At 38.0% G+C, this 12106-nt stretch overlaps 1 protein-coding gene and 1 long non-coding RNA gene across 6 annotated transcripts in view; one reads left to right on the top strand and one right to left on the bottom strand.

Annotated features, from left to right (window-relative positions):
- LOC107143980 (CD2 associated protein) overlaps positions 1-4537 on the bottom strand; it is a 112673-nt gene extending 108136 nt beyond the window's left edge. For 3 of the 5 annotated variants that reach the window (XM_048805445.1, XM_048805446.1, XM_015487837.2), the window contains exon 1: positions 4067-4536. In XM_048805445.1, the coding sequence (XP_048661402.1) occupies positions 4067-4070 (4 nt within the window). In that variant the 5' untranslated portion in view covers positions 4071-4536. Of the gene's footprint in view, positions 1-4066 lie in introns of all 5 variants that reach the window. The other 2 variants (XM_048805444.1, XM_048805443.1) reach the window with 1 other exon arrangement.
- Positions 1-9369, top strand: part of LOC125617477 — a 15803-nt gene extending 6434 nt beyond the window's left edge. Inside the window, exons 2-3 of the long non-coding RNA XR_007348504.1 lie at positions 5974-5982; positions 8685-9369. This is a non-coding gene — a long non-coding RNA (uncharacterized LOC125617477). The remainder of the gene's footprint in view (positions 1-5973; positions 5983-8684) is intronic.
- Positions 9370-12106: the final 2737 nt, after the last annotated feature.

Below are 12106 nucleotides of genomic sequence, written 5' to 3'. Positions count from 1 at the left end.
TATAGTTATCGTCAGCATAGAGTGTTCGCCTATCATGTGTGAGGCCCTGGGTTCAATCCTTAGCACCACATATAAATAAATAAGTAAACTAAAGGAATTGCGTACAACTACAACTAAAAAATAAATATTAAAAAAAAAAAAAAATCTAGACCCTGTCTGGTTTCATTTCCCTGTAGCTAGGTCTCCAAGGCCTATTTCCAGACCCTGTCTCCTCCCTTCTCCCTTCACAATGCCATCCTGAACCTCTACCTGGTGGCTTACTACCAACCAGCATCTCACTCCCACACCCAGCTGACCGGCTCCACCAGTCTACACACTAAATTTTGCTACACATATCCCTGATGTTGACATGCTGACGATAACTATAACTGAACTTCAATCCAGATTTCCCAAATTAGTGTTGGGAACTCATCTAGAAAGACTTACTGCCTGGCTGCTACTATTATTTAGCACCTAAATCCTGTTGGTGTTAAATCTGTATAGTAGATATCAATTCCTACAATCAAGTAAGTCACAGTTCCACCCTTTCTTTTCTGAATATAAATTCTGAAAATGTTCAGATCTTTGACAACTTATTCATCCATTTACCAAGAAAAGAGGTCTACAACTTATTCATCCATTTACCAGGAAAAGAGGTCTGCCCTATACTCAGTGAAATCAAGAATCATTACACCTCTTTCTCTGCCTATCTTTATGCCCTTGACACAATGATACCACTTCTTTATATACATCAGAAAATGAAACATTTTTACCATACTCAAAACACATTTAACAACAGGGAAAGATATTCCATTAAAGAGAAAGGGGTTTTCACAGATTTGGATTAGGTATAAAAATTGGCAGGGAGGGGGAAAAATTTCCTATTACTTTTTTATGCTCTAGATTGTGTAACTGAAGTCAATCCTGAGGCTGAATTAGCAAGTATCCCCTATTGTATGTAAGCTAATGTATCTGTATGGATCAAGTTTTTCTCCAAATAGTACAATGTAAATGTAAAATAAAGAAATTCTATTATAGAAGTGTGTGTGTGTGTGTGTGCGCGCATGTGTGTGTGTGGTATATATCATCTAAACACACTGCAAGTTTCCATTTAAACTTCATGACTGACATGCTTTATATGTAAGTTTTTAGAATAAATTTAAACTCAAAAGCTCATAACCGTATCTGAAATTAAGAAAAATTCAGTCCTTAAAATATGCTTACTCTTTCAAAAATAAAAATTCAAATTTAGCAACACTGTGCCATTTACTTTCATATTTCACTTCAAAATGCACAAATGTATTTTTGGAACAAATTTTTTTAAAAGTATTGCTTTGTATCTCCCAAAGATGTTCCCTAATTATTTCACATGAGCGCCTCATATTTCTTGAAAGACATTTTCCACATTTAACAAACATAAAAAATAAAAACAGGTTAACAGAAAATTCAAATGTCTCTAGTAATAAGTCATTCCACTTAAAAGTTTTTTCTAAATAAGCTTATTTTTAATAATGGAGCTTCTCAGAGTATAACCAATACTGAAAAAAAATAGTATCTTTCTACATAATTTCTGTAAGATTACACTACATAAAATTCTATTGATTTCTGCATTAGTATAGACTCATGTCCTCTCACTGGCCCTTGAAAGACAGTATTCTGTTTAAGGTCCCAACAAGAATCAAGGAAATCATTTAAAAATGAAAACATCCAGCAGCCCTGGTAACTTCCTAAGCACTTTATAAGTATTCACTCACTCAGGCATTCTAACATCTATGAGAGTCATACTTGAATCCCATTTTTAGATCAAGAAACTGAAGCACAGAGAGGTTAAGTAATTTGCTCAGTCACACAGATAGGTGAGACCTCAGGAAATAAATTCCTATCCAGGGCCCCTGCTCTTAACTCTCTTAACTGTATCACTAAAGTGCAGAAACCATCACTCAGTAGGTATCCACATTAATCTCTCAAAAAAATTTTCAATTTTTCTTTCATTTTTGACAAATTATATAAAATCCCATGTAAATATTTTAGGCTACATCTTAAAAGATCGCTGATGAAAAAACCAAGCAAATGAACCTTAAAGAGGAAACTCCTTCAAATAAACTTGAGGATTTTAATATGGTTACATGACTAATAAATTTAAAGTATACATTCATATGAAAATGTTTCACAAATATTTCTCATTTTAACAACAAATACCCCAAATAAGAGAAGTTCATAATTGAGTAGTCAAGTTGACAGTATGCTAACGTGGAACTTTACCAAACTTCACTTATCCAGAATATAACAACTCACTAAGAAAAGACCTCTGGCCAAATAGATATTATAATGTCCAAGTATTGGTATTCATTCACTTTTCCCACCAGAGGACCTCACACTGTTCAGTAAGGGTCTACTGATTTTCCCCCATGTATAATCACAAATTTGCACATGATTTCCACACAGTCAAAAAAAAAAAGAAAACGGAGAATAAAGGGGGACACTAATTACAGTTACAAGCATAGAAAAGCAAAGTAGGGGGGAAAGCACCTATTTAAATAATTTCAAAATGGAAAGGAGTAATGTTAACAAATACTATCAACTATAATACACCAATAAAAAATGTGGAAAAAAACGCAAAGAAGTATGTTATTTAGCATTTGGATCAAGTCCTATATATGATCCAACAGATTCTCAAGGCACACCAGCAACTGAAAAAGTAACAAATTATATAATTAAAATAAATTTAATTATATTCTACATCCTATTTTAGATCGAGTTGTACATTTAATTTTAGTATAATTTTCATCCAAAGCAGTTAGTGATTTTAAAATTTGATGCTTAAAGGAATAAGCCCACAATTACCCTGTAAGCTCAACTAATCAATTAAAAAGGAATTCATTCGAAGGATCCAAATAGCAAATATTTTATTTTACTGTTTCTGAGTTCAAGAGCACTTTGTTTATAAAAGGTAGCTGAGAACAGGTGGTAAGTGAGGGGAACATAAAAATAGAAAATCTAAGAAAACAGAATAGCTAGGCAAGTGCCTATACACACTGTTCAAAGCATCATGCACAAAGCAAAGGGTGGGCAGAGGGTGCCACATCAGCAGTACTCTATTTGTCCTGCTACTAAATCATTTGTTAGTTTCATGAATTATTCATTTCGGTAATGGTTTGTTGATATGAAGCGACACCAACTTTCAACTGGAAGCAGTGATAGAGTCCTCCTGATTTACTCCACTAAACTTGGATTTACTCTCACAGAACGTTCTCTCCCTTATGGTGGCCCAAATTTGATTTTTTAAAATATTCTTTTAAAAAATGCTTTTAAATTTTAAAGAATTAGGAATTAGTGCCTAGCCTACACTGAACTTTTTAATCAAAAGAATCGTTACACCACTTGACAAAACTTTCCAAACCAAACTGCAATACATTCCCTAATTCCAAATAAAACTTTTAAAACACACAGCAACAACGTATAAGGCTTTGTACTTTTCTCTCCTCTAGCAAGGAAGTCTAACTCCAAACAGGAAACTACTCCTCACCGGGTTCAATACTGAATCCTACCAAACCCCAACCCAGTTGGGGAGGAGATTTAATGTTTAAGTACCAGCATATTTGCCTAGGTAGATCCAGACTAAAATACATATTATAGATTTCCTTTTCTCGAGTCATCTCTTGCTGCAAGTTTCAGCAAGGAAAAAAAAAAAAAAAACTTTGACAAAATGTGTACTTATATGTCCCTAAAAGTCCAATCTATACAAAGCCTCAGAGAAGACAAAGTGCCACTTTGTCAAGTTTTCCGATCACCCTCCCCCATCCGAAGAGGGCGGCGCAGGGCAGTGGGCGCCGAGAGGTGGTCGGGCGTCCCAGCCCTCCTTCCCACACCTTGAGGTGAACAGGAGAAGGGGCGGAGAGGACAGCGCCCGAGAGCACCGCGAGAAAAACAAGGTGGGAGGCAGGACTAGGAGGGGCGCCAGCGAGGGTGGTGTAGGGTGCTGCAGCGCGGGGGCTGAGCCCCGTCGCGTCCCCACTGAGGCAGACCAGGGAACCGCCTCCCCGGCTCGAGAGGGCCTGGACCGGCGGCGGGAAGCGCCCAACCTTACCCATGCTGGGGACTCCTGCGGGAAGAAGCCCGGCACCCGCTCTCCTCCTCCGCTGGCTCGCGCGAGCGCTCCTGAGACAGGAGGCGGGCCCCGCGCTCGGCTCTGGCCCCTCCTGAGCTCAGGTGGGGCGAGCAGGCGCCTCCATCCGCCCACGACACTATCCGGCCAGTCTCTTCAGCGCGGCCCGTGAGGCAGCGACGATGGCAACTCCTCACGCCTGGCCTCCGCCGAAGCCACGGCGGCGGGAGGGCCCTTCCCCCGCGCGCCCAGACGGCGACTCTCCCACCCTTGTCGCTTCCGCAGGAGTTGGGACCCGCTGGTTCGCTCAGGCCGCCAGCTCCAACCCCGAGCGCCCGCCCAGCCTCAGAACCCGCCCCTAGCTGCTCCCTCAGGGCCCGGCGTCCTACAAGGCGACGCCAAAGACTGAGGTAAAGAGCCGGACAGAAGCCGGGAAGGTGCGGGGAGATGGGCCGGGATGAGGGAAATCTCGCGAGAACGTCCTCGTTCTCTTGGCCCCGCCCCCGATGTGCTGGAGTTTTTACCCAGCACCGGAGCTAGGGCTGTTGCCAGGTGCGGGGACGTCACGGCCCTGGGTCGCGCGCCGCCCGCGTCCAGGTGCCACGAGCGGATGAGAGAGCAGTATAAAGAAGCTACGCTTCTTCCTCCCCGCGGAGCTTCAGAACATCTGGGTAGGGCGTTTTGTCTGTTCTGTGGCCTGAAATGGATACAAAAGGTTTCTGCTGATAGGCAAAATAAGCTTGGGTTGCCCCACTTTCCGCGGTGGCGACGCGGTGTTAACTTTCTGCAGAGGAGCAGCTTATGGGAGTCAACGACAAGAACTGAGGACGCGCTTGATTTCGGTGTTGAGGGTTACCCCAGCAGCTGTTGAAACCCCGCAGTTTACTTTGCAAAGTCCCTATAGAACAGAGTAATATGCTCTTCGTCGGGGAAGAAAGAAAAATGAAAAACTAAGCACATAAATCTGTGTCACAGAAATAATTTTATTACATTCTTTTAGTCTCTTGACAGCCGAAAATAACTTTCTATTCTCTTTTGAAATTAAAATTGTTACGCAACCATGGAAGAAAAATAGGCATCATGATTTGAAATATTGCCAGGCATTTTTTTCTAGAGTCAATATGAAGGAGGGCATGGGATTATTATAATTAAATGTGGGCTTTCTTAAAGTTATAAACAAGTATAATTAATTCATCCAGGTTTTTTTGTTTTGTTTTTTCCTCCTCTCCTGCTTAAGTAGACACAATTCGTAGGCAAATTGTGGAAGAAACATCTGTTGAACGCCAACTATTGTGCCTACTGCTTTTTCAGTAAATTATGCCATTTAATTCTCGAAGTCTTCCAATACTAAAACCGCCTTGCCTTTGAAATCAGGCAGACCTTGGTTTCTGAAACTTAGCACAGGCATTTATTTTGGGGGGAGCTTTGGATAAATTAACATGGCTGGACTTCAGTTTTTAGGTTTGTTGAAAGAAATCTTTAAAATGCGGACTATGGTGTCAAGCACAGAATAGCGACACTATAAATATCAGTTTCCACTATCTCTTACATACCTGTTTTTACCATCTTTTAATTTTTTTTATTGTTTCTAAAATAGTTACCTACGGTAATACTAAACAGGAATTGTCAAACTCAGAAGCAGAGGCCAAAAAGGAGAAAAGAAAAAAAATTTACAATGTATATCTAAATAAGATGTTGACTGTGTGGTATTGGAATCATGGAACTTGGGCTTTCTTTAATCAACAAATACTTGTTGAGTAATATTTGTTCATTGTATCCTACTAAACAAATAAAAAAAAAGGATGAAGTACATACAGCCCTCATCCTCAAGGACTGCATTCTAACTAGGACGTGAGACATGAATACATGAAACTAATAAACAGTATGAGGTAGTGAAAGTCAAATGCTTGAGATTTTATAGGAAAATAAATTACTACAGGCAGGGCAAACTATAGGGAGAAGGTGTGAATTGCACTAAAGCTTGAAGGAAGGCAGTAATTCTGTCTGAAGATATCCTAGAAGTAAAGATGGGAGGTGGCTATGCAAACAGAATATTCCTGAGCTTTTGAAAAATCTGTGCAGCTCAAGCAACCCATAAGAAAGTAGTTCAAGCATGGCTAGGTAGTACATCAGGAGACCAAGGGAGGAGGATCACTTGAGCCCAGGCTATTTTTCCAGCATGGGCAAAATAGCAAGACCCTGTCTTTTTAAAGAAAGTAAATAGTTTTAAGATTTTGAAAAATGAGGCTGGTGAGAGGCAGAAGAGAATTCATTGAAGGAGACAGAAAAGAAAAATCCATTGGAAGAGATCTAAATATCTAGGTCTCGATTGAACCCTAGATATTTAAAGAAGAAAGGACAATAAATAGAACTGAAGAAAGGTTAAGGAAAACAAATGGGGGGTATTTTTTTGCCAATAAGGTCACATTAAAAAGTCTTATTTCAGAATATGTGTATATATAATAGGATATAATATATAAAATCAGATATTTAGAATATATGTAACAAAATTCATATTAACCTTCATCAAGTAGATAAGGTGACCACATTTTCTTAACCAGAGATCAGGTTCCATGATTTGACAATGTGACAAAGCATTTACAATCAGTTCTGTCCTAGAAATCCCAGGATCTGTAATATCCCCATAATAAGCAGTGTAGTTTAGAGTTTAAAAATTAAAATAAGCAAATTCAAAAGGCATTATCCCATTGAGGTAATGTTCCAATGTTGGATACAAAAATTGGAAGGATGAGGGAATAGGACCTATAAGAAGAGTTGAGTAAGTTGGAAAAAAAATAAATAACCATGATCCTAAAGTTAGTGCTATCTTCCAAACCAAAAAAAATTATATCCAGGAATTTATTTTTAAACTTACAAAATGGTGCATTTTCTAAACCTTTGAGTGCTATGCAAATGTTGGTTATTAATTGTTCATAGAGCTCCTTTAATTAATTATCCTAATTACAATGCCTATACTGTGAGGTCATTAAAGCTAAAAATCTACAATGCCCACCAGCCTATAATCCCAGCTAGTTGGGAAGCTGAAGTAAGAGTATTCCAAGTTCAAAGCCAAAAATTTCAGAAATTTAGTGAGATCTCATCTCAAAACAAAAGTTGAAAATTTTCCTGCTCAAACCGATGACCCATCAGCTTGTGATAAAATATTATTTCACTAGAAATTTGGGGGATATGCTCATATAAGACAACTCTATAAGCACTTTTCATTATTGCATTTTCAGAGCTGGGGATATAGCTCAGTTGGTTGAGTGCTTACCTTTCATGCACAAGGCCCTTGGTTCACCATAAAAGAAAAAAAAGAAAAAGAAATCATTATTGCATTGTAAAAAAAGTGTAACTAATTTTTTTTTTTATTATTGTAGAAAAAGTGTAACTAAAAATGTGATGACCCCATCAAAATGAATCACCACTTTGCCTACTGTAAGGACCTTTTTAATAATCATATGCCAGTATCAAAGAACTGGGCTATCATAATAGGGAAATCTTAGGAGCTTCATAGGTCCTCAACAGGAATCTCTTTTAAAAATACTTTTAAAAGTATACTCTCCCAAAATGTTACAACTGGCCCCTTATGAAGAGTCAGATACTTTAGGTAATCTCAAATGACAAATGCATTTGCATTTTTCAAATATCAGCCAAATTTTGCACATAATATTATATGAAGAATTTCTAGTAATGAACACATTAATTCAAGTCAACACTTACTGAACATTCGTTTTAAATGAGTAGCTGCTACTTGGAAAATATGATCCCTGCCATTAAAAGAGGAAGTATTGGGGATCCTGTTGGGGGAACATTGGGGTTGACTGACAAAGTTGAGAAAGGGTAATCAGCCAACCAGGACAAAGACATGTGGACAGCCAAAAGCCTAGAGAGCCAAGCTCCAGCCGATCAAAGTCAAACAAGGGAGGCCCTGTGTGCCAAGGGAATGATCTGCACTGTTATCCTAGACAGTTAATGAAGGATGTTAAGTAGGTAATTGATTTTTCTTTTAGCTACATCTACAATCACAGGGGGAAAAAGTGCTAATGTCTCAAAAAAAAAAAAAATAGGTACAAAAATTTGGTTCAATAAGCATTGATTAAGTATCTACTACTCTTAATCAACTAGTAAAAAATTTTTTATGGGGCTGGGTATGTGGCTCAAGCGGTAGCGCGCGCTCGCCTGGCATGCGTACGGCCCGGGTTCAATTCTCAGCACCACATACAAACAAAGATGTTGTGTCCGCCAAAAACTAAAAAATAAATAAAATATTTTTTAAAAAATTTACTAGTATAAAATAACATTTAAACCAATGTAATGTATAGGGCATGACAGATCTGAGGAACTCTGAGAGATGTAATGCAATACACACTCTCCCTTTAAGGAATGTGATTTCTGGCTAAAAAGGCTAAGAAATGCTAACTGTTATTAAATAACTTTCTGTTATTTAAATAAAATTCACTGTATTAGCTAGGTATGGTGGTGCACTTCTATAATCTCAGCAGTTTGGGAGACTGAGGCAGAAGGATCTCAAGTTCAAGTCCGGTCTCAGAAATTATAAATAAATAAAAAGGACTGGGGATGTGACTCAGTGGGTAAGCACCCCTGGGTTTAATCCCCTGTACCAAAAAAAAAAAAAATTCACCCTATTGGAGAGAAACTGCATAGAGAGTGACATATCTCAGACAAATAAACTGGACACATTCTTATCTTAGTAAGGCATTTGCAATATTCCTGTTTGAATCTCTGCAAATTTTAAACAGTAAATACAAGTGACTGTTGCCCAACAATCAGGTGATTTTTATACACATTACAAGTTACACTACTACAGGGTAGCTTTTTAAAAAGCTGGAATACTAGTAATCTGTATTTCATTTATTCAGGATCTTTTATAAATTACAAAGGACAAATTCTCTTTTTTTAAGTAGAAACTCATGGGAACTTTCAATAGAGGATTTCATCTATAATCATTATCTCTTAGACACCATCTAAGCATTTATGTGTATCAGGCCTCATGTGACTCTAAAAGGCATCGTCCAATTATTACATTGCTATGGTTCTGCCCACCTAGCCATAGACTGTTTCCAAAACAAGAAATGAGAACTTTATTTCAGGTCTCTACTTAACTCCCTTAACTAACAGATGATAATGAGATTTATTTCCTGTCTAATGTTGGAACTTTTAAACTCACTATTCAGAATTTTTTCTTTTGTAATGCTGGAGATTGAATGGCATAATTTTGATGCCCAGAATTAAATGCCTGCCAAAGCTTAAAAAAAAAAAAAGCTCATAAACCAAGATACTGCTTTCTGCTTATTTCTGAGAATTCACATTCCATTCTGCCAGTTTCCAGGCCACATCTCACCACTCCCACGACTAAACCACATTCTATATGTGGCTCATAAGCAATTTTCCTCAACCTCCTGTCGGCCCACACTTCCTTAGTCAGCATCTGTCTTTTCTCAGATCTATTAATTGAAGGGCTACTTCAACTAATGTGTGTACAGCACAGTACACTATTAACTTCCTTGTCCCCAAGGTTTATACCTTTCCTTTATAATCAGGGAAAATGAGTCATTCTAAATACCCCCCCTGCATACGTTGCTACCTTCTTTATAGAATTGCTTCTTTGACAAGGACCTTGTTCCCTTTGCCCCATTAAAATTGTGTCTCTGATTTGGACTCCTAATTTATACTTGAACTCTCTTTTTCCCTCTTTAATTTCCTAGGCTACCTCCTCATTCTTCTTTTTTCACTTCCTCCCTCCCTGCCCTTTTCCTCTATATTATACCATATCTCTCCTAACTCTTCAGCACTGTCCTTAATTGTCGATCCAGTTTGCCTGGTTTAGTAAACTTTATGTGGGTAGCCTCTTTGATCTTCTAAACCTCTCTCACCACCAAATACATTTTCACAGAATAATCTTGATTCATTACAAGGTAATAAAGCTTTCTACCCATTAACAGCATGCAATCTCAATGTGTTCCTTAAATATCCAGAAGTAAAGTAGGTAGGACTATTTCTAGTTTGAAAATACTCTCAACAGCATTAATAACAACTAACACCATCTGACAATTTAAGTCTCAGACACTGACCTGAACACATATACCTCGTCAGACATGACTGCCATTACAATGCAATGCATAGTGGTACTGTCACCCCCCTTTCAAAGAGTAGGAAACTTGAGATGGTTACTTAATTTGCATGAGATCACATAAGTACCAAATGGCAGAGCCTATGCTTGCATTCTTGGCAAATTCCATAGCTGAGACTCTAACCTATCTTAGGTCACTTGCTCCTTGAGCTGGGAGTTCTTCCTTTGCCTAAAAAGAAGGAGAAAGAGAAGGGAAAAACTGAAGGAATCCTCCTCCAGTTGTTTTTTGTACAGATCAACCATGAAATGGCCTGACATAATTATTTTCCCTCCTCCTTTCATTGAAGACCTCTGTGCCAGGTGCTTGGGCAGATGGGTAGAGAGAGGAATAAGGAGACGCTTTTCTTATGATCAAGGAGCTCGTGATTTTAAAAGGAGAAGTCAAATTTCATGATAACACAGCATAAATCATGTATGATTTTTCTCTCATGCCCCTTGGACATGACTCCTCTCTTGAATCTATTCCCTCCCTCCTTATAAAACTTGTTATCTCTACCTCTCCTAGGATATTTGGTACGTTTTCTACTGTGAAATAGCTATTTTCATGCAACTTTTGTTTCCTTTTATATGAATAAAATTCTCAAAGATTGAAGACTGTCCCACACATTTTTACATTCATGCCAGCTATTGGCACACAGAAAGTTCTCAGTAATTATGCACTAAGGGGCTATGGATGTAGCTCAGTGGTAGAGCATTTGAGCATGCACAAGCCCTAGGATCAATCCCCAATGTCATCAGGACCCAAAAATTACATGCTAAATTCCACAGTAGGAAGAATGCCTAATTAGTTCTCTGTGTCTACAAGATTTCAAATAAAGGAATTTTACTTAAGTGATTCTAAGACATTCTTCTTATATTGAATAATATTCCATTTGGTAGCAACCTCTTTCTGGAGATAATTGGCCAATATGTGATTACTTACGACACATGCTTAATTGAGTATTCCAGTATCTTTTTAGTTAAGAGTCGTTGATAAACAATTAAGTGATAATTCCAAGTTAATTTTTACATATTTGAATTCTATTCAAAGAACCATCTCAAAAAAGTTCAAGAAATGTATTCAGTACTGTTACACTCTAGTTGTTACAAGCTCATAAGTTTTTCTAAGGATTATGGTTGAGAAGGGGTAGAGAAATAAATACCAATAGTATGAGAGAAATGCTAGACAGTCTTATCTACGCAATTGACTTCACCCTGACAGGTGAAGTCAGGCTTTTTTACTTGTATTCACAAGTATAAAGCCTGGCCTCTCTGCACATAAGCACATATTTGTGTTTATTCTTATATATATCATATATATGAGTTCTCCTTCCACTCTGGAATCACTCTCTTATTCTTCAAACCTTACCTCTTACCCCTAAAGAGTATGGAATGAATGAAGAAATCAGGCTATTACAACATTATAAGGTTGTGCTAGAAACACCTTAAGGAGTCATGACCTGTTTGTTAGAAATTAATCACTACCTACCTGTGTGCAGTAGGTAGTGACTAATTTCTAAATCTAAAACCAGGTACAAAAGGAAAACCCGCGGCTCAGAGATAATGCTGGATGTTTCAGAACCCAATTAAAACACTTACAAAATGGGAAGCTATTATGAACATTACACTTTAGAATTCTGTTAAAAGACCTTCAGTTTTCCAACGCCCAGGAAAATCATAATATTTCAAGAGAAAAAACCTTAGACAATTACCACCTCTAATAAAAACTCACCTACTGATCTGTCTCCCCCAAATGAAATTGTTAGTTAATAGGTCTATGTGGATATTTCTGAAACCAAAATTAAAGGGAAAGGAACTTTGTGGCAGACACTTTGAAGATATAGGAATTGAAAGCACAGGGGACAGTTTCATTTTGGGGAGGGGAAGAA

This window comes from Marmota marmota, unplaced genomic scaffold, assembly GCF_001458135.2.
Source record: "Marmota marmota marmota unplaced genomic scaffold, marMar, whole genome shotgun sequence".
Taxonomy (NCBI): Eukaryota; Metazoa; Chordata; class Mammalia; order Rodentia; family Sciuridae; genus Marmota; species Marmota marmota.
This window is presented reverse-complemented; position numbering and strand designations above follow the sequence as displayed.